General features: G+C 47.9%; 1 protein-coding gene across 1 annotated transcript; it reads right to left on the minus strand.

Annotated features, from left to right (window-relative positions):
• Positions 1-5,427: 5,427 nt before the first annotated feature.
• On the minus strand, positions 5,428-6,528 carry LOC148218293 (olfactory receptor 14C36-like). The gene has a single exon (XM_088157892.1). It carries the CDS (start codon positions 6,526-6,528, stop codon positions 5,596-5,598), a length of 933 nt encoding a protein of 310 aa, XP_088014018.1. The 3' UTR covers positions 5,428-5,595.
• Positions 6,529-27,789: the final 21,261 nt, after the last annotated feature.

Here is a 27,789-nt window from a genome sequence, read left to right on the forward strand (position 1 = left end):
TCATACATTTCAACAGATGGTGATAGAATACACATTTTTGCATTTTACCCCAGGACAGTGTTTTCTCTTTATGTCTTCTTCTTCCTTCTTCTGCATGGTTTCAGGTAGTAGTTTCTGATTGGACAGTTAATGCTGCCCAGTGGGTCACAGCAGTTTGGTTATTTAGTGAAAAGTATAAATTAATATAGGTGTTAGTTCTTTATAGAATTTTTTAACTTTAAAAACCTTGTAACTAGCTCGATACGCCTCCACTTGCTGGCTTTTAGCTGGTGGCTTGACGTGTTGCAGAACTCTCTGTACTTTAAATATGATTTATTAAACAACCAAGCCCAAACTCGAGAAAATTCACCTCCTTCATGTTTTTAATCCTGACTCTGATTAAAAACAAAAGAAAATTAAGACAAACCACTAATTAGGTGGTTCACTTATGTTGGAGGTTGAATTACGCCCTTTTCTTTCAGTGGAATTTTCTCCCATTGTTATGCTAAGTAATTGTGGCTACACCTTAAAACGACAGATAATGTTCTCTCGTAGGGGGGTGGCTGGAGGGGGAGGGGGGGGGAACTGGAAAAGGAAAGGTGGGACGGGGGCGTCTGGAGCTGGGCTCTCTCTCGCTTGGCTCCTGGAGTGGGAAGACAACCTGGGCTCTGCTCTGGCATCTTCCCCTGCCATCCCAGCACTGAGATCCACGCTCCCTGCCTTTGGACATCGCTCTGCTGCTCTCCTAGCTCACCCTACTACCTCCGGACACTCTGCTGAGCACCACGACCGACACCGTGAGGGGGGAGTCACTTTCCCCATCCCCGCTCACCCCTGGGCTGCGGCCGCCATCACCCAGCCCTCTTCAACTGCGCGGGACCTGCCCTGCCCCCACAGCACCGGTAACAGCACAGGGAGACGGCCTGCGGCCAGAAGGGACTGGAGCGGAGCTAGACTGTTTCTGTTGCCAATTTTTATAGCTGTTGTTGTTTTTCTGCTTTGTTAGATACCAGTAAAGAACTGTTATTCTTATCCCCATATCTCCTGCCTGAAGGTGTCTGAATTGGACCTAAAATAATTAAAAGGGAGGGGGGTTGCACTCTGCATCGCAGAAAAGGGGCTCTTGCCTTTCCTTAGACCATACCTGTCTTTCAAACCAAGACAGTGGTTGTAGTCAGGTTGGGGTTGGTCTCCTTCTCAAGGCAGCAACTGGCAGAATGAGAGGACACAGTCTTAAACTGCATCAGGGGAAATATAGGTTGGATATTAGGAAGAAGCTTTTTACAGAAAGGGTTATAAAGTACTGGAATGAACTACCTGGGGGATTGGTGGAGACACCATCCCTGGATGTGTTTAAAAAAGCCTGGATATGGCACTCAGTGCCATGGTCTAGTTGAGGTGTTAGGGCATGAGATGGACTAGATGATCTTGAAGGTCTCTTCAGACCTAGGGATTCTGTGATTCTGTGAATCCTCTGAGTCTTTCAGCTGAATTCTCCGTCCTTGTCCTTTCCCTGGATCTCTGTTGCAAATGGAAGCTGCTGGTGCCATTCTCACCTTCAATCCCTCTTTTGAATGCAGACAGATGTTCCCAGGTGTGTTAAGCTGGTGTTGCTCAGCATTTATGCAAAGCCCTTGTATCCTAATGGAACCAAGGAGACCCTTGTGACACTGTGGAACCTCATGGAACCAAAAAGCCTTTGAGACATTGGGACAGGAAGGTACCAAGGAGACCATTGAGATCCTGTGGATCCAAGGAGACCGTGATGACACTGTGGAAACTGATTGAACCATGGGCATTGTGACACAGCAGGGCCTCATGGAACCAAGGAGTGAATTGTGACTCTACCAAACCCCATGGAACCAAGGGGCCTTTGTGACACTGAAGAACTTCACAGAACCAAGAGTCTGTTGTGACACAGGGTGCTCATGAAATCATGGAGAGCATTTTGAAACATCAAGACCTGCTAGAACCAAAGGGTCTTGTGGAGCCAAGGGGACCACAGTGACACTGTGGGGCTCCATGGAACCAAGGGGCCATGGTGACACTGTGGAGCCTCAGTGACAAAAGTTTTATTGTGACACTGCAGGACTGTATGGAATCATGGAGATCATTGTGACACTACGCGCTGTCATGGAAACAAGGGGCCATTGTGACACTGTGGGGCCTCGTGGGACAAAGGGGCAGTTGTGCTACCATAGACATTTGGGCAACTGTGTCACCATGGAACTGAGGAGACCATTGTGACACTACAGGACCCCATGGAGCTCAGGATTCATGTAACAGTGCAGGACACATGGAACCGAGGGGACCTTGTGACACTGTGGGGCCTCATGGAATTATAGAGACCTTTGTGACACGGCAGGGCTTCATGGAATGAAGGGGCTGTTGTGACACTGTGTGCCCTCATGGAACCAAGGACAGAATTGGGACAGTAAGGAACATAACGGAGTTGCTGCAAATGATACAAATTTAAATTTTTTAATGGAACTTCAGTCAGGATTTTGTTCGCATTTGCCCAGAAGGAGGGGAATTGAAGTTTCTCTTCAAAAGACTCAGTTCACCAAGGTTGGGTGAGGCCTGATGAGTTTAACATCTACAGATTGGGTGTAGCCAGAAGATACAGAGGAGGTAAATGAACATTAATGAACATCACCCCCAGTGTGGTTGGAGACACCTGGTCCGGGAAAAGATTGGTAAGAGAATCAAATGAGGGCCTAATTCACTCCAAGGGCAAAGGGATCAATAAGCAACAGGAGATTGAATACTAAGAATTGTGTAATTTAAAATCAATGAATATGAATTTCTTTGGGTTTTGTCTGTATAAATATGTGATAACCCTAGTAAAGAACTATGTATGACGGAGTGATTTTCACTGCCCAAGCCAGGAATGTGTGGATGGAATGATTTCTATTGCATGTGCTGGGCACAAAAACATCCTGGCCAGAAGAAAGTAATGCCTAAATTCCGCAACACTGAGAAGATGTTGTTGGGGAGTTCCTGTTTTTCATGCAGTTTCAGTGTCAGTCCCACTGAGGTCCATCACCAACACAGGCTCCTCCTGGACTCTTGGAGGAGAAAATTGGAAGCCCTGATTGCACAAAGCTCTCAGAGACTCCAAGGCAAAAGGAAAACCCAAAGTCCTTGGAAAAACCTGCAGTCCCTGGGAGCATGAAGGAGCCCCCAGGGCCATTCCTGACCAAGGCTCCCCAGGGACTCGTCCCAGCACATCCCTGAGGCCACTGGGATGTGGGGGGATGCTGAGGGCAGGACAAGGGGTGCCAGTGGCCAGCCTTGCTGGGGCTGTGCCAGGAGGCCCCAGTGGCTCAGGACAAGCTGTCTCCTGCCAGCCCTTGGTGACACAGACCCTGCTGTGCCCCAGGGCACCAAGACTTGCCTTCTCCTGGGCACTGCCTGCCCTGCCAGGGCCTTTGGCCATGTCCAGCACAGCTTGTCCTGTGCTGTCCCACAGCTGCTGCTGTGTCCCTGCAGGCTGCACACTCCCATCTCACTGCCCCTGCCTCTGCCCTGCCATTGCCAGCCCTGATCTGTCCTCTGCCCACTCTCACCCTCTGTGCCTTGGGACACACACACATGCACTGAGCTCATCCTCCTCTTCCTGGCTGCTTCTCCTGCCACAGCACTGCCCTGGGAGGGTTCATTCCTCACTGGAGCTGCTGTGTTTGTACTGGTGCATTTTATAGCTCTGCTGCTGCCTCTCTGCCAATTCTGCCTTCAAAGATCTCTCCAAGGAAAAGATTCATTGAATGGTGGAATAACAGAGGTGGGAAGAGCCCCCTGAGCCCCCTTGGCCTGGGTGTGACTGGGATGGAGTTCCCTTTGCCCAGAGCAGCCCCTGTCCTGCTGTGCTTGACTCTCGTGGCTGGAGTGGGTTTGGTCCCAGCCCGAGGCTTTGGCTGCTCCTGAGCAGGGCTGGCCCCACATGAGGCATCTCTGCAACTCTCCAACCAATGTCCTGGGGGTGGGCAAGTGTTCCTGGGGACATAGGGTTGGGATGGGATGGGATGGGATGGGATGGGACAGCTGGGCTGGACTGACCCAAGGGATCTTCCATTCCATGGGATGTCCTGATCAGCAGGGAAATGAGGGGGACAAGAGGGTCTCTGGATTTTCTGTATTAATACATTTGTCTTCCAAAGCAACCACTATATGTGCTGAATTCTTGTGTTGAATTCTTGTATCCCCTTGATCTTTCTTGCTTCTGCATTTGACTTTTGTTTTTTAGTCCTCCTAACATTAATCTATTTTTAAGGTGACCCACAATTTTTTCACCATATTTTCTCCTGTTTTCTGAGTAAGGAGGGACAGTGACAGAGACACTTGGCGTTCACTTGATCCCCTGAGGGATTTAACCACAGTCACCTTGCCCAACTCTGCTCTTAGGGGCACACCCAGCAATGTCAGGGCTCTGTCAGGTGCCCAGCCCTGAGCTGGGCTCATGCCCTGCTCACAGCCCCTGGGGTGTCCAGGGACACGAGTCCTTCCCTGGCACACACACACACACAGTTCATTGCAGCACGGCAGGGGCTCCCTGGGCTCTGCTGCCACTGCCAGAGCCTGACAGGGACCTCAGCCCTGTGGGTGTCACCCTGCCCTGCCCCTGGCCTAGGTGCCCCATGGCCGGAGGGATGGACACAGGGAACTCTGGGCACAGGAGCTCATCCCAGCCCTGCATCCAGGGGTTCCCAGGAGATGTTACTCTCTGGAAACTCCAGGAACAGCTGCAGCTGTTTGTGTCACTGGGTTTATGTCCCCTCACACACACACACACAGGATGTTCAGGGCTGTGGAATGTCCCTGCACTGCAAACACAGACTCCTGGCCCTGTCACTTGATGTCTCTCCAGGGAGGGAAGAACAACCTCTGGGGTGAGAGGCCACTGCTGGGAGCTGCACTGGCTTTGCCAGGGCACTGCTGGGACAGCCCCACCCTGAACACTGCCACACTTCTGCTGGTCACTGCTGTTCTCCTTTCCAGGGTGCTGTGTTGGGAACATCCTTGAGAGCAAACTGGGAAGAAGATTGAAGCTTTCAGGCCCTGCACTGGGGAGATGCCCTTGCATGATGGAAATGATGTTGGAGAGCCCCTGTCCCAGCAGTGCCCGTGGCCTGGCCCTGCCTGCAGTCCCTGGACAGTCACACAGCAGGACTGGGACTGAGCTGAGAGAGCCCTGAGGCCTTGAACCAGCCCAGGGGCTCTGAAGGGGAGTGTGGAAGTAAAGGAAGGGGAGGTTATGGAGCAGACACCATGGGGCTGCCTGGCAGTGAGGAACACTGGGGTTTCCTTTTCCCCACAGCTCTGCCCAGAGGCACCGACCCTGCAGCTCCAGAGAAGTCAGGAGGAAAAATTTCAGGGGAACATGGCAATACAGAGTTCTTTATTTTGTGTAAACACATATGTAGTACAACTCCTGGGTTATACAGTCTATGGCTCACACTAGAAATGCAAATACCGCATTAAAAATGGCACAGACAAAGATTTTTCCAGTGAACAAATGCTCAAAAATAGAATACCTGTGCCAGCAGAAAAAACACAGGACACACGGTGTGGGCATTAATGAGTAACATCATAAGAGCTATACAGGAGAAGGAGACTTTATTTCTGCTTAAAAGCATTCATGACGATTTTCTTCAGGCCATCCTTGAGCTCCTGGTTCCTCAGGCTGTAGATGAGGGGGTTCAGGGTTGGAGGCACCACTGAGTACAGAACTGACAGGGCCAGATCCAGGGATGGGGAGGTGACAGAGGGAGGCTTCAGGTAGGAAAATGTCCCCGTGCCGACAAACAGGGAGACCACAGCCAGGTGAGGGAGGCAGGTGGAAAAGGCTTTGTGCTGTCCCTGCTCAGAGGGGATCTTCAGCACAGCCCTGAAGATCTGCACATAAGAGAAAAGCATGAACACAAAACATCCAGAAGCTAAACAGGCACTAACAGCAAGAACCCCAAGTTCCCTAAGGTTTGAGTGTGAGCAGGAGAGTTTGAGGATCTGGGGGATTTCACAGAAGAACTGGCCCAGGGCATTGCCATGGCACAGGGGCAGGGAAAATGTATTGGCTGTGTGCAGCAGTGAATAGAGAAAGGCACTGGTCCAGGCAGCTGCTGCCATGTGGGCACAAGCTCTGCTGCTCAGGAGGGTCCCGTAGTGCAGGGGTTTGCAGATGGACACGTAGCGGTCATAGCACATGATGGTCAGGAAGGAAAACTCTGCAGCAATGAAGAACACAAAGAAAAAGAGCTGAGCAGCACATCCTGCATAGGAGATGGTCGTGGTGTCCCAGAGGGAATTGTGCATGGCTTTGGGGACAGTGGTGCAGATGGAGCCCAGGTCAGTGAGGGCCAGGTTGAGCAGGAAGAAGAACATGGGGGTGTGCAGGTGGTGGCCGCAGGCTACGGCGCTGATGATGAGGCCGTTGGCCAGGAGGGCAGCCAGGGAGATGGCCAGGAAGAGGCAGAAGTGCAGGAGCTGCAGCTGCCGCGTGTCTGCCAATGGCAGCAGGAGGAAGTGGCTGATGGAGCTGCTGTTGGACATTTGCTGTGTCTTGCCATGGAGATCTGTAAGAAAGGTAATGATGGAATAGTTCAGTTTGGAGAGGACTATAAATATCCCAGCCCAGCTTGGTGTCACTTTCCCTCCACTGCCTGCTCAGGGCTCTGCTGCCTGGAGCTGTCCCTGCCAGCAGCTGCTTCCCTGTGCCCAGGGCTGGGCCCTGCCAGTGCTGCCAGAGCCCAGCCCAGCCCTGGGGGCTCAGCTCTGCCCTGCAGACCCCTCCCAGCACAGGGCACTGCCCAGGGCCAGGTCTGCCTCTGCAGGCTCTGATGGCAACATCGGAACAACCCTGAGGAGGCTGAAAAAGTGACACTGATGCTGCCTGCAGGGGACCTTGTGCTGATTTCTGTCACTGACCACTTTATTAAGGTCTGAGAAATAAATTCCTTATTTCTCTCTACCTGAACTGAGAGATAAATATCTATGTGCAATTTCCCATCTAGGCAACCCAGAGCAGTAAACTAAAAAAGCAGCATTTTCCTTTTTCTATAGTCCTTGAGTTGCTCTGATCCCTGTATAATCTGCTTGGAAATGTTCTAGAGTTAAATGTCGTGCTGGGAGCAGCAGTCCTGAACAATGCAGCATCCTCACCACACAAAGAGAACACTTCCAAGCCTTACCAGCTGTCTCCTTCCACCCAGACCTTGGCCCCCAGTGCTGGGAGCAGCTCCCAGGGCTGGCTGAGAGCTGTCCCTGGCAGGCAGCAGAGTCCCTGCCCCAGCACAGCGCCCTGGGCTGCAGGACCCTGCTCTGCACCACAGCCCTGGGCACCCCTGGCTGCTCTACACAAGAGATCATCAGAGAATGTACTCACACAGTCTGCAGGCATTGGGATGTTCCAGCTTTAGGAGATCTCTGCAGGAGCTGCAGCTGCATTGTCCTGCAGCCAGAGGCTTCCTGTGTCAAGGGCTGAGAGTGATTCTGCCCCAGTCACTTCTGAGCATCTTCCCAGCCCTGACTGATTGAAGCTCTCTGTGCCTCTGTGCTGTGCCTGGGGTGGCTGCAGGCAGTGCCCCAGCCCTGCTGAGCTGGGAGAAGAGCTGCTCATCAAGAGAAATGTGTTTTTGAAGCTCTTCTTGGTTGCCAGGATTGCCTTCTGTGCCAGGAGCCCAACCCAGCTCATCAGCACAGACACAGCACAAGGACTTTAATGACCCTCTTGGGGATTGGGGCTGAGTCTCTGAGCATAAGTCCCTGAGTGGGAGCTGAAGAAACATCTCAAGAACTCTAAGTCACAATCAAACTCCAAAGTTTCCTAAAGTTTTAATGGGTCCCTCTGAGGGACACAACTGAGAAAGTGTCACAGGTTCCAGTCAGAGCAGGAAATTGTAGGCAGAGAAACAAGTGGGGACAAAGAGAAGGCAAGTCTTGGTGCCCTGGGGCACAGCAGGGTCTGTGCCACCAAGGGCTGTGAGGAGACAGCTTGTCCTGAGCCACTGGGGCCTCCTGGCACAGCCCCAGCAAGGCTGGCCACTGGCACCCCTTGTCCTGCCCTCAGCATCCCCCCACATCCCAGTGGCCTCAGGGATCTGCTGGGACCAGTCCCTGGGGAGCCTTGGTCAGGAATGGCCCTGGGGGCTCCTTCATGCTCCCAGGGACTGCAGGTTTTTCCAAGGACTTTGGGTTTTCCCTTTGCCTTGGAGTCTCTGAGAGCTTTGTGTAATCATGGCCTCCAATTATCTGCTTTAATTAGTCTCCTGAGAGCCGTTGTCAGTAACAACACTCAGCAGGGCTGATTAATGCTTCAAGGTACTCAGTTTTTTTTAAGGAACTTGGAGGTTCCCTTTTGACACCAACTCTTCTAGTAGTTTGTGCAATAATGGCCCCAATTATCTACTTTAATTAGTCCCTTGAGAGCTTTGTATTGACACTCAGTGTGTCTCATTAATACATTGAGATACTCAAGGTTTTAAAGGTACTTTGGATTTTCCTTTCCTCTTTGACTCTCCGAGAGGGTTTTGGGTGATCCTGGCATCCAGTTCTTTCCTCCAAGGAGTCCATGACGAGCCTGTGTTGGGGATGGACCTCAGTGAGACCCATCAATGCTTTGAGACACTTTGGGTTTTTCTTCTGCCTTGGACTCCTGGAAAGATTTGTGCAATCTCCTCTCAGGCCCTGCGGTTCAAGGGCTCAGCACCAAATGCACCATGGGGCTGATTGGGATCAAGCAAGTCCTGACAAACCATGGCTCTGCCTTGATTTCCCTCTGGTGAAGTTCATTCATTAGGAAGATTTTCAAATCCAGTTATGGAGAAATATTTCCATGAGATTCTAAGAAATACACATTCCTATTTTGAAGAGTGTATTTCATTGCTATTCTCTTTAGAGCAGAGGTGATTCCAGCATTCTGTGATTGATATTAATGCAGGGTCTCTCCTCAGGTCTGGCCTGCTCACAGAAGCTGTGCCTTGAGGTCTGACCCAGTGTTGACAACCTTGCTGCACATTCCCCAACTCCATTCTGTCTGTTTTCACTCACTTGGAACCTGCTTTACTTGGAGAACTGGCTGCACTCCGGCCAAAAGGAGTGTTCCCCCCCGCTTTTTTCTTTTTTTTTCTGTTTTGAAGCAATCTACAACTCCTTAATGTCCCCATTGAAAACAGACACCTTCTATTAGTGTGTGCTAAATCCAAGGTGCCACCAAGCAGCTTCCCCTTCCCCAAGGCAGAACCCTGCAAGAAATGTTTGAGTTTCTTGGACTCCTTGGTTCCCTGAGGCCTTGCAGTGTCACAAAGGCCCCTTGGTTCTGCACTGTCACAATGGAGATTTGGGTCCATGGTGTCCCACAGTGTCACAATGCTCTTTTGGGTTCCATGAGGCCATGTTCTATCACAATGGACTTTAGGCTCCTCGAGGTTCCATACTCTCAACAATGGTCTCTGTAGTTCCAGAGTGTCACAATGGACTCTTGGTTCCAGGTGGCCCCACAGTGTCACCGTGGTCTCCTTGGTTCCACAAGGCCGTGCAGTGTCACAATGGCTCACAGGTTCCATGAGGCCCCACAATGTCACAGTGGACCCTTGGTCCCATGAGTTTCCCCAGTGTCACAATGGTTCCTTGGCTCCACGTGGCCCAGGTGTCTCACAATGGACTCTTGGTTCCATGGGGCCCCGCAGTGTCACAGGGGTTTCCTTGGTTCTGTCGGGTCACAATGGACACTGCAGCGCCCCCTGCTGGCCGGGAGGACCTGGCACTGTGCGAGCACCTCCTGGTGGCTGACCCCAGCAACTGTGACTGGTTTGTACTGGTTTGTACTGGTTTGTGCTGGGATGGGGTGCTGGGAGTGACTGGATTGTAGTGGTTTGTACCGAGTTATACAGATATATTCTTGATTTTACAGGTTAAACTGGGGTGTACTGGATTATACTGGGAGGGGTCTTGGGGATGCTTGGCACTCAACTGGGAGCAACTTCTGGGGATGCTGGCCTTATTGGTTTATACTGGGATGGAACTTGGGACCTACTGGGAGTGACTTCAGGTTGTGCTTACTGGTTTCTACTGGGAGATGCTGCAATGGGCTCACGGGCTCAGGGGTGGCTCCCAGTGATTACTGGGTTATACTGGTGCCCTCCCAGTATAAACCTGGGAGCCCCAGGACCACACTGGGAATGGGTTTGGGTGCATGAGGCCTTACTGATTTATACTGGGAGCTGCTGCCACAGGTCTCAGGAGCTGGGGAGTGACTCAAATGCTTAATGGTTTATACTGGTGCCTTCCCAGTCGCACCTGGGAACACTGCTAGGCACTTGTGGTAGGCAGGACCTCAAGGCCGAGCTGGCCTTCACCAGGGCCTTGCTGAGCCACAGCTTCTCCAACTTATCAGCCTGGCAACACTGCCTGTGGCTGCTGATGGCCACCAGGAACTACAGCAAGGGCACTGGCCCCTGGAAGGCTGAAGGAAGGTGAGGGATTCCCCAGAAAACTCCCACAATTTTGTGAGATCCCCAAAATTTTCCAGCCCCTCCCTCACCTAAAGTGTGAGCTGGTTGGTTCTGTTGGGTTGAATGGGTAGACCTGATGTTCCTAAATCCCTATTCAGTGCAATGAGTAGATCTGGTTTCCTTAAATCCCCTTTGACTTTAATGGGTAGACCCGAACTACTGGATACCTGGGTGCCCCCATTGAGATATTGGGATTTCCCGTGGTGTCCCCCTGAGATTTTGGGGTGCCTCCTTTGCCCACCCCAGAGCTGGAGCTGCTGCAGAATACCATCTTCACCAACCCCATGGACCAAAGCACCTGGCTGTACCTGCACTGCACCCTCTCCTGAGGTAACTCAGGGCTCCCTCCCACCCCTGATGTCCTCACCTGGAGTTTTGGGTACCCTCTGAATATTGGGGTGTCCCCCGACAGCCCCACAGCTGCCAAGGGTCACCTGTGTCCACGTCGACTGGGAGGACAGTGGCCATCATCTTCTCCTGGCCTGTCAGGGTGAGTCAGGCCACTTGGGTGCTCCAAAAATCACCTGGATACACCTGCGTACCCCTTGCACACCTGGATCACCAAAAACCCCTGGACCCTCCAAAAACTAGTGTCTCAAGCATCCTCATTGCTTTGACTGGGTAGACCTGGAGGCCCTAAATTTTATTACCTTTAAAGAGTAGACCTGCTGTCCGTAAATTCAATGGGTTAGCTCTGGAGTCCTCCTTATCTCCGTTTATCTCTATAAATTCCTCCCAGTTGTCCCACTTTTTTCAGTGCTCTTAGTAACCCCAGTGTCCCCCCTCAGCCCTTCCCAGTGCTCCCAGTTTAAACAGTAACTCTTCCCAATCAAGCCCTCTCAATGGGTAAACCTGATGTCTGTAAAACCCCTATTGACTTCACAGGGGTAGACCTGGTATCCTTCAATCCCCTTTGACTTCAGTGGGCAGAGCTGATGTCCCAAAACTTTTGGCGCTAAAAATCCCAAATTTGGGCTTGGAATTCCCAGCTTTCAGGCTGAAAATGGACATTTTTGGGCTTACCTGGGGGCACAGCTCCAGCATGGACAGCAGGTGAGGGATTAGGGATTCAGGATTGGCCTCCAGGAATTCATCCAGAACATGCAGAGCATTGGCACTGCGATCCTGGAGTGGAAATTCCCAGAATTCAGCCCAAGATTTCCTCCAAATTTACTCAAATTTCCCCGTTTTAGGACCAAATTTCATCAAAATCCCCACTGAAATTAATAGATAAACCAGGTGTCCTTAAATCCCTCTTGAATTTAATGGGATACACCTGGTGTCCATAAGTCCGTATTGATTTCATTAGTCATGTCTGATGTAAAAAAATGTGCATTGGGAGATTGATATTACAAGAGATGGGGCAACTGAGAGACGTTGTCAAAGATGGTTTATGGCCTCATGGTGTCAGTCTCATAGAAGGGTGAGACATTAAAGGTGTTACATCCAACACCATAATATCAGAAGCTGCCTCATTCTTAGTTACAATGCTTTATGTTCGTTTTTTATCCAATGAAATACTTCTGTGAAGTTTGCCAGCATCCTTTTACACCAATCATTAATTGCTTTCCTTCTCATGGCTTTGCAGTAATGTGTCATTTTTCAACCAATCCTAGAACACTGCACCAACCTACATGGATACATCTTCAACTTCTAATTAATTTTATTACAGGTTCTATTGCTAAGCTTTACAATCTTTTACTATCTTAACATACTGCTTTGCATACGTAATGCATAATTCTATTTGCTTAAAACATAGATCTAGTTATACTACAAACTTATATTCTTGTTTTAGATCTATTTTACTTTTAATGCTCTGATTGTCCAAGATTTCTCCAAGGTCTTAGGTCAAACCTTGTATCCATCTCAGTCTCTGAGCCTGTTTGCACAAGGTCCTGAGAGCTCTCTGTGCCTGCATTTCCCACACCACCTGTCATCTCTGCCTCCAATTTCCTGCTCACACTGGAACCTGGGGACACTTTCTCAGTCATGTCCCTCAGTGAAACACATGAACAGCATCAGAAATTGTGGATTTTAATTATGAGTGAATTTTTGTGATATTTCTTAGCAAACAATGGTCCTGCCTTGATTTCCCTCTGGTCTAGTCCAGTTAATTCAGAAGTTTTTCAACTCCAGTTATGGAGAAATATGAAAAATACCTTCTTAGAAATATCCATTCCAATTTTCAAGGTTGTATTTTATTACTGTTGTCTTTAAAGCAGAGGTGATTGCAGCATTCTGTGATTGATATTTGTGAGAAATGGATTTGTAAAGGATTCTCAAAGCCTGACTGAAAGCTCACACAGTCTTGTACATCTGGATGCAAACTCTGAGATAAGGTGTGCTGACTCAGAAAGGCCATGGAATAGAAAAGACATTGTAGAGAGAGATTGAACTAGAAAGAAGTTTCAAACAATGGCCCTGCAAAAAGACCAGAAATTTTGGAGAATTAGAACTGTGAAAAATCCATTGTGGCAAGACCATGTGGAGTAAAAGACTAGGTGACTGGTGTTAGAAATATAAGCACCATTGTGTGGCAAAAGCTAACAGGTTAAAAAACATTTATAAAATATTGTAAGCAGGAAATAACTTGGTTTCTGATAGAATGGCATTGAGTTTTGCATGTCTTATTTTTCAACATTCAATGAGACTGATAATGGAATAAAATCTTTAAAAAATACGCCTCTCAGTTGCCCCATTTCTGTAGAGCTGGGATTTTCCAACAGTGCTGAGTCCCTGGACATCAGTCTCTGAGAGGGAGCTGAAGGAAAACTTCTCAAGAACTCAAAATTAAATTGAAACTCCAAAGTTTATAGAAGTTTTAATGGTGCCCACTGAGGGATATGGCTGAGAAAGTGTCCCCGAGTTCCAATAAAAGGAAAACACTGGTGGCAGTGATGACGGGAGGGACAAACAAGGGAAAGGTATCTCGGGTGTTGAGCAAACCTGGATGTGTTTCAGGAATGCAAAGGGCCAAGGGCTGAGCCCCAGCCCCTGGCAAGGCAGATCCTGTCCCTCCCTCATTGCTCAGGGCTCTTCCCGGGCCACTGGGCTCTGGGCATGTGCAATGCCAAGGGCAGCACCATGGGGCGGCCCCTGCCAGGCTGCTGAGCAGGGACAAGGAGGCAATGAGGCCCCAGCACAGCAAGGCTCACTTGTCCCCTGCTGGCCTCAGGCCCAGGGCCAGCCTGCATGGCCCAAGTGCTGCAGGAGTTGGCTGTGTCAGGGCCTTTCAGCTGCTGCCCATCCCTGTGGCCTCTGCAGCCCAGGCTGTCCTACGGTGTCCATGCCCTGCGCCTCTGTCCCTGCAGGCTGTCATCATCCCCCGGCTGCCCCACCTCGCTGGCCCCTTCCTTTGCTGACAGCTCTGCCTCCTGCCTGCCTCTGCCTGCACACACAAAACCTTGGGCTGCTCCAGACTCCTTCTGGGGCACTTGTGTCACCACAGCCCTGCCTTGGAACAGAAATTCCTTTCTCCTTGGGTGCAGTCTGGGCCTGCCCAGCTGGCCTTTACATTAATTCTTTCTTTCTCCACCTGTTCTCTACTATGTGAAAAGGATCCACCACCTCTGAAACCACCCTTCAATCCCTCCCAGGGCTCTCCTCTGCTGTCCTCAGTCTTCACTCCACTAAGTACAGCGCTCCTTTGTTCCTATACGTCGTCATGTGCTTCCGGTCTTTAAAACCCACCTTGGGACATCTCTGGGACCTCTCCAAGGTGTTGGCTAATGAAAACAATCTTCTCATAGTCTAAGAAAATCAGCAAAAGAATAAGGCCAGCCAGACCTCTCTCTTCTGACTACTTTTGTTTGGGAGCAATCCTTGGATAGACAGAATTTGGGAGGCCAAATCACAATTTTGGCCCTGGACCAGAATGTCGATTCTTTTCCATAGGTAGAAGAAACAGTTCCCGAGTGTTACAGGGGCAGATAAGAGGTGACTACCAGAGCCTGTCCTGGCAGCTTTTGTCTGGGAGAAATCCCTGGATATTGGGAATTTTTTAGGGTCAGTACCAATTTTAGCCATGGGCTCCTGGAAACAGGCAAGGTTCTTTTCCATAGGAAGGAAAGCACGGAGCCCCAGTGATCCAAGTGGAGATGAGAGGCAGCTTTTGGCATGATAAAGTCAGCTGGACCTGTCAGGTGGCCCCCGGGAGGCCAAATGAGCCAGACCTGTTCCATGTCCCCTGCATTCCATGGAGACCCTCAGTGTCACAATGTTCTCCTGGCTTCTGCAGTGTCACAGTGGCCCCTTGCTGCCATGAGGCCCTGCAGGGTCACAATGGCCCTTTGGTTCCCCACAATGTCACAATGGACTCCATGATTCCATGGGGCCTTGCAATGCCACAATGATCTCCATGGATCCACGGTGCCCTGCAGGATCACAAGGGCCCTTGGGCTGCACCAGGCCCTGTAATGCAACAATGGCCTCTTGGTTCCACAAAGCCCTGCTGCTTCACACTGGCCCCTTGGCACCATGCAGCCCAGCAGGGCCACAGTGATGTCATTGGTTCCATGAGATCCCACAGTGTCATAATGGTCCCTTGCTTCCATACAGCCCAGCAGTGCCACAATAATGGCCATGGTTCCATGGGGTCTCCTCAGTGTCACAGTGGTCCCTTGGATCCTTGGTGCCCTGCAGTGTCACAATGCTCTCCATAGGAAGGAAACAACTGAGCTCTGATGTTGCAGGAGCAGATGTCAGGTAGTCACCAGAGGCCAAGGACAGCTAGACATGATGGCATTTTCAGGTTTTTTTGGGAGTAAGCTTAGAATACATGGAATTTTAGATGTTAAATATCATTTTTAGCCATGGACATTTGGAGGAGAAGGATGGTTCTTTTCCATAGGAAGAAAAGCACAGAACACCAGTGTTTCAGGGGCAGATGAAAAGTAGCCATCAGAGGCCAAAACCAGGCAGACCTCTGTATTCTGGCAGCTTTTGTCTGAAAGCAATCCTTGGATATAGGGAATTTTGGGAGTAGAATCCTAATTTTGGCCATTTCTGCATTGATAAGAGGGATGTTCTTTTCCATAGGAAGGAAAGCAAGAGCCCAAGTGTTTCAAAGGCAGATGAGAGGTGGTTCCTGGGAGCTCAAGGGAGAAAGCCCTGTTTATCCTGGCAGCTTTTGCTACAGAAGAATCCTTGGATATACTGATCTTTGGAGGAAGAATCTCAATTTCTAACACAGACACCTTGATGGGAGGATGGTTCTTTCCCATAGGAAGGAAAGCACTGAGCCCCAGTGTTTGGAAAGTGGGCGAGAGGCAGCCCCCAAAAGGCCAGGGGCAGCCAGACCTGTCTGTCCTGGCAGCTTTCACTTGGGAGCAATCCTTGGATGCACAGAGTTTTGGGGATAGAATCCAAATTTTGGCCATGGGTGCCTGGTCAGGTGGATGCTTTTTTCCATGGGAAAGAAAAGTGCAAAGCCCAAGTGTTTTGGAAAAAGATGAGGGAAGACCTCCCATGGGCCAAGCCAGCCAGACCTGTCTCTCCTGACACCTTTCATCTGGTGACTATCCTTGGACACAGGGATTTTTGGAGGTGAAATCTCAACTTTGGTTGTGGGTGCCTGGAATGGAAGAAGATTTCTTTCCATTAGGAAAGCAAAGAGCCTCAGTGTTTCAAAACGCCGATGAGTGCTGGCCCTCAGGAAGCCAAGGCCAGCCAGTCATGACAGCTTTTTGTCTGGGAGCTGTCCTTGGGTATAGGGAATTCTGGAAGCAGATTCCCAACTTTTTCCATGTACACCTGGATGTGAAAGGTGCTTTTTTCCCATAGGAAATGAATCACATGTCCATGTAAGGTTAGGAGTTAACCCATGTTGGACATCAAGCCTGAATAAATTATATCCTCTTTAACACCAAATTAGTATTAAGGAGTCCTATTTTGATATTTTTTTGACATTTGGCAACAACAGGGCCTCACAGAACTGAGGAGTCAACTGTGACAGCTTGGAACCTCATGGAACCAAGGGGCCATTGTGATGCAGGAGAACCTCATGGAAGCAGGAACACCATTGTGACACTGTGGAACTTCATGGAAACAAGGGAGCCATTCTGATACTGCCACCCCTCATGGAACCACGAGTCCATTGTGACATCACAGGGCTTAACAATGGAGAACAATGGAGACAGTTATAAAACAGAATCAAACGAGGTTGGAAAAGATATTTGAAACCATCAAGTTCAACCTATGACTTAACATCACCTCATCAACTAAGTCGTGGCTCTGAGTGCCACGTCCAGACTTTTTTTTAAATACCTCCAAGGGTGGTGACTCCAGCACCTCCCTGGGCAGAATGTTCCAGTCCCCAGCCACTCTTCCAGTGAGGAATTTTTTCCTAATATCAAACCTATACACCCCTGGCTCATTAAAAGACTGTGTTCTCTCATTGTGGCAGGTGTTGCCTGGGAAAAGAGACCAACCCCCACCTGACTACAGCCTCTGTTCAGGTGGTTGTAGAGAGTCTCACTGGAGACCATTGTAGCCATTGGGGCCATTGCAGCACAGCAGGGCCTCATGGAATCAAGGGGACCACAGTGACAGTGTGGGGCTCCATGGGACAAAGGGGCCATTCTGGCACTGTGGAACCAAGGAGATCATTGTCACACTACAGGGCGTCATGGAACCAAGGAGGCCATGAGGACACTTTGAGGCCACTTGGAGGAACCAAAGGACCATCGTGGCACTGCAGGGCCTCATGGAAACAAGGGCACAAGAGTGACACTGTCAGCTCCAAGGGACCGAGGGGGAATTCTGACACTGCAGAACCAAGGAGACCATTGTGACACTATGGGGCATCATGGAGCTGAGAGTCCTTTGTGACACAGCAGGGCCTCATGAAACCATGGAGGTAATTTTTACAATTTGAGGTTTTGTGAAACAAAAGGGCCATTGTGGCATTTCAGGGCCTTATGAAATCAAGGGGCCATTGTGACACTGTGGGGCTCCATGGAACCAAGGGGCCATTGTGACACTGCAGGGCCTCATGGAATCATGGAGTCCATTGTGACACTACAAGACCTCACTGAAGCAAGGAATCATTGTGACACTGTGGAGTCCTGGCAGGCCAAGGGGCAATTGTCACAATGTGTGGCACCATTGAACCAAGGAATCCATTGTGACACTACAGGGCCCCATGGAGCTAAGGATTCATGGAACAGTGCTGGACCCCATGGAACCAAAGGTCCATTGTGACACTGTGGGGCCTCATGGAATCCTGGAGGCCATGATGACACTTTGAGGCCTCGTTGAATCAAGGGGCTCTGCAGGACCTTGTGGAACCAAGGAGACCCTTCTGCCATTGTGAGTCCCCATGGAACCAAGGGTCCATTGGGATACTGCAGTGTGGGAAATGCAGGCACAGAGAGCTCTCAGGGCCTTGGGCATACAGGCTCAGAGATAGAAATGGATACAGGGTTTGACCTGAGACCTTGGAGAAGGCTTAGAGAATTAGAGCATTAAAGTGAAACAGACACAAAACAAGAATATAAGTTTGTAGTTTAAGTAAAAATATGTTTCAAGAAAACAGAAATTTGGATTATGCAAGCAAAGCAGTATGTTAAGTAAGATAGTGAAAGATTTTAAAGTTTAGCAAAAATAACTTGTTATAAAGTTAATTAGATGTTAAGATGTATCAATGTAGGTTTGTGCAGTGTTATATCATATACTGAAAAATGATGCATTGCACCAAAGCCATGGGAAGCAAAGCAATTAATGATTGGTGTAAAAAGACACCAGCAAAGTTCATAGAAGTTTTTGATTAGCTAAAATACTAATATAAGGCATTGGTAACTAAGAATGAGTCAGCTTCTGATATTATGGCACTGGATGTAACACCTTTAATGTTTCACCCTTCTATGAGACTGATGAAATAAAGCAATAAACCATCTTTGACAATGTCTCTCAGTTGTTCCATCTCTTGTAATATTCATCTCCCAATAGAGATCTTATGGACATCAAGTCTACCCTTTGAAATCAATGGCAACGTAGGAATAGCAAGTCGACCTATTTTAAAAAACAAAAGGGGATTTAGGAACATCAGGTCTACCTTTTGAAATCAATAGGGATTTACGGAAACCAAGTTTACGCATTAAAGTCAATGGGGATTTTGCAGAAATTTGGTGCTAAAATGGGGAAATCTGAGGAAAATACTGAGTCGCAGCTCAGCAGTGCCCCAGCAAAGGATAGCTTGGCCTCAAGGTCCTGCCTGCCTGCCAGCACCCACTGGTGTTCCTAGGCATAGACTGAGAGGGCACCAGTATAAACCAGTAAGCACTGGGAGCCACCCCCGAGCTTCTGAGGCCCATGATGGCAGCTCCCAGTATAAACCAGTAAGGCCTCATGCACCCAAACCCATCCTCACTGTAGTCTAAGGGGTCCCAGGTTTATAGTGGGAGGGCACCAGTATAAGCCAGTAAGCACTGGGAGCCACTCCTGAGCCCCGGAGACCTGTAGCAGCAGCTCCCAGTATAAACCAGTAAGGGTTGATGCACCCAAACTTGCTCCCAGCGTGGTCTAGAGGCTCCCAGGGTGATCTAGTGAGATGGGGAACATAAATGGTTTTGAAAATTCAGAACCTTAGAAGTCTATGATATGCTTAAGCAGGTAGAGGGGAAATAGATCACATAGCAGAAATAGTGTGTAACAAACCATATAGGAACTTATTCGCCAGGAAAAAAACTTTAAGATAACATATATTGCAAAAACTCAGGAAAGCAAGACCTGGCTATTGTACAAACCCAACAAAACAGAAACCTGTGGCTCCAGAAACCAGCCAGGACCAGACAGGTGGTTTTGAGTGGGACAAGCTGACCTGAGTGAGAGCCAGACCTACACAGCACCTGCCCAAAAGCAGAGCTCAAACAGCGATTACTGAGGAAGACATACAGCCTTCATCCCAAAAACCACCAAACACAACCACCAGGAGGGGTGGCAGCTAATTATAATACAAAGGGAGAGAAGGTGGAGATGGGTGGACAGGGAGGTGTGGGCTTCTGGGATCCTTGTGTATTTATACCTGGAACCTGTCTTGACCAGGTACACGTGGTTTGGAAGAAATATCCCCCCATGTGTCCCCCATGTGGTGCCAATGAAACACTCTCTACAATTGCAGTGTCAAGTGCTGATTCTCGAAATCAGTTGTTGAGCCAGCCAGAAGGTCTTCGTCTGTCTGCTGGAGCACAGGGGTCATCGACATCCCAGTGCACCCCAGACTTTTTCTGGAGCTGACCTCTGCTCCCTGGTCACTCTCTGCAGGGACGAGCAACCAACCTCCTATATGGCCTAGAGGAACGTTTGACCAAAATGTTTTGGGGGAGGCTCAAGGTAAGGTGAGGCTGTAAGACACTAGGGATGCCTGGACATGGCTAACAGTGTGTCAGAGACATCCGACACATAGAGCTGACAGGTTTGGGGAAGGTATTTGGAAGCTGGCAAAGGGGTTTCTGTTGAACACTTAGGGTGGTCACTAGCAAGTTTGGGGGTAACTTGAGCAGGACCTACGGTGTTATCAATATTATTAACAGCATAACTCACTGCTATAACCCTAACGGCCATAAATTGTGCTTGTTGTTCGTTGTAGGGTGGTGGAAAGAAGTATTTTATATGGTGGCTGGTGTTTTGTGTTTGCATCACTCTAATTTTGGGGGTGGAGATTTTGGATTTTGGGGAATGTCTTCTCTGTTTTCTGTAGTGGACCTGTGCAATATCTGGTGTAACACTGCCCTCTTGTGTTATTAACTGTCATTGCAACAAGTTAAGATTTCTGTTCTTTTCTGAGGCGTGAGATTCTATTGTTTCTGATGTAATGCTGCCCTCTTGTCTCTGTAACTGTCAGTGACAGGTCAGTGATTTTTTTTGGAAACTGTCAGAAAAGGTGGTGGAAGCTGGGAGTGAGTGCGGAGAGCTCGACCAAGCAAGGAGGAAGCCCTTTCTAGGTGGCTCCAGATTGAGCCCCCGGATTTCTTGAGGGATCAAGGGAAACTTGTACGGTTGGTACGGGAGGACGGGGGACTAGAGCAGGTAAAATTGGGAGGAATATTCTCAGATTCCATAGACAGTTATGTGGGTTTTGATTGGGAACAACCTCTAATCGAAAGGGAACCTAGAAGGGTTAGACCAATTCCTTGCTTTGCGTGTGGACCAGCAATTTGGACACCAAGGTGGCATCCAGCCTGGGACCTCCTACAGTGTCATTGGTGCAAAAGGAAGTGGCACTGCAGATCTAGGAGGTGGACGTCTACATGCCCCAGGTGTACCCCGGACCCATGGCATCATATTCAGGAATTAATACAGGTTGAGTGTGAGATTGTGAATTTGATCTGTGCAAAGAGTCTTTCAGTTCCCAAGGATTGGCACGTTTTCGATGACCACTGGGAGGAAGTGAAAGAATATTGCCAGCAGAGGTTTGGGAGAGGAGATAAGAGAAATAAGGAGATAAATCATGGGCACCCAGCAAAATAAAGAGGTGCCTAGGAGGAGCCCTTTAGGATGTATACTAACCCACTGGAAGGAAGTTGTGGGGACAGGAGAAACGGAGAGCAAAAGGGTTTTCATCAAATACTCGAATCAATGGTGGCCTCTCTAGAAATCAGAAGATGGGGCAAAGTGGCCATTAAATGGAACATGGGACTGTAACACCATGTTGAAGTTAATGTTGTTTTTAAGGTGGGAAGGAAAATGGGATGAGGCATCATATGCAGATGTTTTTCATCTTACAGAACCACCCAGAATGGCAAAGGCATTGTGGTATTAACCCTCCACAAGACCCACTGATCCTTGCAATGGAAAGAGAAAACAGAAGGGTCTCACATATATTAAAATGATGCTGCTCAGCCTGTAGTCTTGGTCAGAAGTGCACTAAAAATGACAAGGTATATAAGGAAGAAGACTCTGATCTGGATGATCTCCCCTCCTCCATCACTAGAGTTGGGTGGGAGCCCAGGAAGGTCACCAGATCAAACTCCAACACCCCTGGGAAGTCCAGCATCCTCCCATACAAGGGCAAAGCTAGGGAACAACCAGCACCTTTGCAGGCACCTCTTAGAGAAGAAGTTGGACCAGATGGAACAATGATGCTACTAAAGGTTCCCTTCAATACCAATGATTTGGAAATTTGGAAAAGGAATGTAAAGGATTACAGAAAGGACCCTCTAAGTATAGCTGAACACTTTTGGTTAATAGTGAAATCACATAACCCGGATTGGAATGCTATACAGTTACTGTTCCATGCAATGACAGAACCAGAGAAAGAGCTGATCCCAAAGGTACCCTGGGATTTGGCCCAGGAGCACTGTAAGACATGGGGGAGGATGTAAAGGAATTCTTTTTCCCCCAGGACCCAAAGCGGGATGTGAATAGAATGGCAGGAAGACAGAAGGTACAAGAATATCAGGAGTGGATTGCAAAGGGAATAGAGAAAGCCATCCCCAAATCTATGAACTGCTCAGCTTTATCTGCTATTAAACAAGGTCCCTTTGAGTCACCACCTGAGTTCTTAAGACAGGCTGAGACACAATGCGTCGTAGCACACCTTTGGACCCAGATCAGATATCAGGATACAGCAGTTAGTGTCATTATTTTTAGGTCAATCCACCGGTGATATAAGATGTAAACTTCAAATTCAGACCCACAGAAGGAAGAAACTTAGAAATATTATTGGATGAAGCCTGGAGGGTGTTTAGCAATCAAGAAGAAGGGAATAAGGGGAAAGAAGGAAGGGTGATGGCAGTAGTTAAGAAGGAAGACGAAAGATTTAAAGGGGGCTTCCCCCTCCACACCTAGGAAGAAAAGAATGTGCTCTATATGAGCAATTAGGCCACTGAAAAAATGAATGCCCAGAACGCTGAGGAAAGGGAAACAAAGGGGCACGGGTAGAGGCAAATATAAATGAAGACTGACAGGAACCAGGGGGATCTTCCCTACCTGATCCCTTGGTTATAATGAAGCTAGGGGAAGGAAAAGATGAAAAGCAAATAAAATTTTTAATTGATACAGGGGCAGTGTTTTCGATTTTAAACGCAGCTTTAACTCAGGTGGGAGAAGATTATATTATGGTTAAGGGAGCCACTGGCCAAGCTGAAAAGGCTTATTTTGGTGGACCACTAAAATATAAATTGGGAAAACCAGTAGGCTTGCATAAGTTCTTATACATGCCTAATTCACCACATGCACTCCTTGGAAGAGATTTGCTTGAACAATTGAATGCAACACTCAGATTTGAAAAAGGGGAGGTTACTCTGGAGGTGGATACTCAAGAATATATTCAAATAATGAGGTTCCCATAGAAGGAAAAATCGGTGAAGATATCATCAACCAGGTGTACCCTGGTGTGTGGGCCACTGAGAAGCCAGGAAGAGCTAAGAATGCATCACCAGCAGAGGTAAAGCTTAAAGAGGGACAATGACCAGTAAGGATAAAACAATATCCCTTAAAAGGAGAGGGTAGGGAAGGAATCCAAATGGGAATAGAAAAATTCTTGCACTGGGGTCTGTTAAGGGAATGTGAATCTGATTTGAACACTCCCATATTACCAGTTCACAAACCTGATGGAACGTACAGAGTAGTCCAGGATTTAAGAGCAGTCAATAGAATAGCAGAGGATTTATGTCCTGTAGTAGCAAACCCATACACTTTGTTAACAGTATTGACACCTTAACTAACCTGGTTTACTGGTTTAGATTTGAAAGATGCTTTCTTTTGCCTCCCTCTCTATGAAGCCAGCCAAAAGATATTTGCCTTGGAATGGAAAAGTGGACAAAGGACCCAGCTCACTTGGACTGTACTGCCTCAAGGATTCAAGAATTTCCCCACCATATTTGGCAACCAACTCGCCAAGGATCTCGAGGCTTGGGAAACCCCACCCGGGAAGGGGAGACTGCTACAATACAGAGATGACATCCTGATCACCACTGAGACAGAAGACACTTGCATGCCTTGGACGGTGAGTCTCTAAAACTCTTTGGGGCTCCAAGGGCACCGAGTGTCTAAGAAGGAAGCCCAGGTAATGCAGCAGGAAGTCACTTACTTGGGGTATGAAATTAATGTGGGGCAAAGAATTGTGGGGCAAGCCTGAAAAGAGGCTCTATGCCAAAAACCAAAACCACAGACTGTAAAGAATTGAGAACTTTCCTCAGAATGACTGAGGGGTGTCGCCTTTGGATCTATAATTACGAGTTGCTTGTTCAACCCCTGTATGCACTGATCAACTCTGAACAGAAGCATCTGCAATGGGACAAACAGGCCACATGAGCCTTGGAACAATTGAAAAAGGCCCTGATGTCAGCTCCAGCTCTGGGACTCCCTGAACTGGGTAAGCCTTTCTTTTTGTTTTCTCATGAGAAATAGGGAATCGCCCTGGGAGTATTGGCACAAGATTTCGATTTAGATATCACAGAGCAGTCACCTACATCTCCAAGCAATTGGATGTGACCACAAAAGGATAGCCAGGATGCCTGAATGTGGTAGCAGCAGTAGTGATAAATATCCAGGAAGCCTGAAAATTCACTTTGGGACAAAAAAAAATGACTGTGTTGGTGCCCCATACAGTGTCTGCAGTATTAGAAATGAAGGGCAGGGAGTGGCTTTCTCCACAGAGGTTCCTGAAATACCAATCCATACTGGTAGAACAGGATGATGTGGAGATTGTCATCACTAACATTGTCAATCCAGCTTCTTTCCTCAGTGGAAACACAGGAGAACCAGTACACCATGACTGCTTGGAAACCATTGAAGCAACATCCTCAAGCTGCCTGGATTTGAAGGATGTTCCTGTGGAAGATGCAGAGGACTGGTTCATGGACAGAAGCAGCAATGTCCTGAATGGCAAAAGGCATGCAGGATATGGCATCTCCATCAGCCATGAGGTAACAGAGTCAGAACCATTGCCTGTCAATACCTCTGCACAAAATGTGAAAATCGTTTTGACCTGAGCCTTGGAATTGTCCCAATGTGAGAATGTGAACATAGACATGGATCCAAAGAACACTTTTGGGGCTGTGCATGCTTATGGAGCAATGTGAAAGGAAAGGGGGCTACTGAACTCTCAAAAGAAAAACACTGAACATGCAGAAGAAATTCTGAAATTGCTGGAGGCAGTACAGCTCCCAAAGAAAATAGCAATTATGCACATCAGAGCACATCAAAAGGCATACTTGGAATCAGAAAAAGGAAATGAGCTGGCAGACAGGGAGGCAAAAGAAGCAGCAAAAAGAGAGGCACAATTGGAAGGAGCTCTAATCCCAGACAGAAAAATCTCCCTTGAGGGTAAACCAAATTATGACAAAGATGATCTGAAGCTAATTACAAATTTGGATGAGACATACAGTAAAGAGGGATGGGCCCCTACCCCAGAAGGAAGGGTAATCATACCTGGCCATCTAATATGGTTTGTAATAAGGGAGGAGCATAGGAAAAGACACTGGGGACCAGAGACTGTGTATGAACACTTACATCAGAACATCATGGCTAGAAATTGATACACTACAGTGAAGCAGGTAACTCAACAATGTGATCTCTGCCTCCAGACTAATCCTAAAAACAAAACCAGAAATGGGTGAAATTGAGAAGGGAAATGTACCTGACTAATTATGGCAAATGGACTTCACAGAACTTCCAAGAAAAGGGAGTTTTGTTATTTACTGGTATGAACTGATACCTTTTCAGGATGGCCTAAGGCTTTCCCTGCTACAACTGCTAAGGCCAGAAAAGTGGTCAAGGAATTAGTAAAAGAGATAGTATCACGATTTGGGGGTCCAGCTGCCATTTCTTCAGATAGAGGGCTCCATTTTATTTTAAATGTGGTACATCAGGTTAGTAATACTTTAGGTGTAGATTGGCAATTACATACCCCATAACATCCCCAGTCAAGTGGACAAGTGGAGAAGATGAATCATTTAATCAAACAGCAAATTGTTAAATTAGGACAGGAGGTCAATCTCCTTGGCCTCAATCCCTTCCTTTAGCCCTTTTACACAGACAAACTAAACCAAGGGCAAAGGAAAGGCTGAGCCCTTTTGAGATCCTGTATGGGCGACCTTATGCAATACAGAAGGGAACATCAGCACAAATAGGGGAAGAAACTATCACAGAATACATGGTGGCCCTGGGGAAACAACTCAGGAATATCAGGAAACATGTAGAAAGAAGCTGGTGTAGGGGATTGGATGGACCAGTACATAATGTACAACCTGGAGATTGTGTGTATGTGAAGTCTCTCACAGAAAAGACTTTGGAACCACAATAGGAAGGACCATACCAGGTGCTCCTCACCTCCCTCACTGCCATCAAGATCAGAGAACAAGCAGCATAGAGACATCACACTGGAATTAAAAAGGCTTCACAGTCACCATGGAGAATCAAGCAGGTGCAGCCTGGAAAGCTGTGGCTCTGATGATCATAGCCATGGCTATGGCAGACGTGTGCAAGACCTCCTATATACAATGGGACTGGCATTTCTATGTGTCAGGGGAAAGCTTCTGACTTGGACTCTCCTAAGTCTCTGTGGCAGGTGTTCCAAATATCAAACGCAACTGTCTGGACAGGGAAAGATGTCTGGGGATGCAAATTTGCATTTGTTCAGGACGGATTCCATCAGGGACTTCTAAAACCCATTCAAATTGGTACTGAATGTTGTGACACATGCTTCACTAACTGTTCTGAATTCAGGCTTAAAATAGAGGGATGTGAAACCAAGGCTTTTAGAATTAAACCATGAGGGAACTGTGCTACATCTATCTGAACACAGAACGTGGGCACAAGAGGTTAAAGGCAAGTGGCAGATTATTAACATAGAGCTCTGTGCCACAAGAAAACAACTGAGGTTTGTATGTGAAGGAAATGTCAACAATGACCGAGATATCTGCCTGGATACACAACAAAGCATCTGTCTCTTCAGAATCCATCCAGTCAACCAGACAACCTTGCTGGTATATATAGATCAGGGTTGTGCATGCCTCAGAACAGCATGCCCCACCATAAGAGTGGACGAGCTCATTATAAAGGAAACACAATCTGATTTGTGCATTTGTAACTTGGTCAAAATTAGGGGGTGCAATTTCTCCAATTGGGCACCTGTTGTATCACATCAGTATATAAAGGCAAACATGACAACTGTGCAGGATGTATTGTCTGTGCCCAGAAGAATAAATCTCACTCTAGTTATAGAGCTACTAAAACACAGACCTTCAGGAAATTCTGAAAGAAATTAGAAGTCTGGGAAAGAAGATCTGGATCATAATACACCATGACACAGACTATAAGGAGACCATAGAAGGTTGGAGGGAGACACATCTCAACACTGGTGGGATGTAATTTTTGGGTGGTCTCCTACTGCAGCAGGGTTTCTACACTGATTGTGTCATCTGATAGTAGTTTTGTTAGTTCTGATGAGTATAAGTTTTGTTCTTGGTTATGATTTTCTGGAGTTTGAAGCAGTCACAAAGAATGGCTACAATGCCTATCCTGTTATTGAATCAACTAGGTAAAGACAGTCATAGAGAGTATGATAGATATCTTAGAAAGCAAAAGAATTTGCATCATTTAGAAGAAAAGGGGGGAAATGAGATGGGGAACATATATGGTTTTGAAAATTCAGAATTTTAAAAGCATATAATATGCTTAAGTGAGTGGATGAGACTTAGAACACATAGCAGAAACGGTATGTAATGAACCACATATGAACATATTTACCAGGAAAAAACCATTGAGATATATTGCAAAAACTCAGGAAAGCAAGACCTGGCTATTGTACAAACCCAACAAAGCAGAAACCTGTGGCTCCAGAAACCAGCCAGGACCAGACGGGTGGTTTTGAGTGGGACAAGCTGACCTGAGGGAGAGCCAAACCTCCACTGAACCTGCCCAGAAGCAGAGCTCAAACAGCGATTACTGAGGAAGACATAGAGCCTTCATCCCAAAAACCACCAAACACAACCACCAGGAGGGGTGGCAGCTAATTATAATACAAAGGGAGAGAAGGATGAGATGGGTGGGCAGGGAGGTGTGGGCTTGTGGGATCAATGTGTACTTATACCTGGAACCTGTCTTGACCAGGTACACGTGGTTTGGAGGAAATATCCCCCCAGGTGTCCCAGCTGGCAATGAAAGACTCTACAATTTCAGTGTCAAGTCCTGATTCCTGAAATCAGGAAAGGTCCAGCAGCTGTGTTGGTTCTGCAGAGCAAAAATGGCCCCTGGTTCCATGGGACCCCAGTGTCACAACTGACTCCTTGCTTCCATGTCACCCCCTCAGTGTCAAAATGGCCCCTTAGCTCCAACAGAACACAAAGGTTTTGTATAA

This window comes from Sturnus vulgaris, unplaced genomic scaffold (genome assembly GCF_052056855.1).
Source record: "Sturnus vulgaris isolate bStuVul1 unplaced genomic scaffold, bStuVul1.hap1 Scaffold_192, whole genome shotgun sequence".
NCBI classification, from domain to species: Eukaryota; Metazoa; Chordata; class Aves; order Passeriformes; family Sturnidae; genus Sturnus; species Sturnus vulgaris.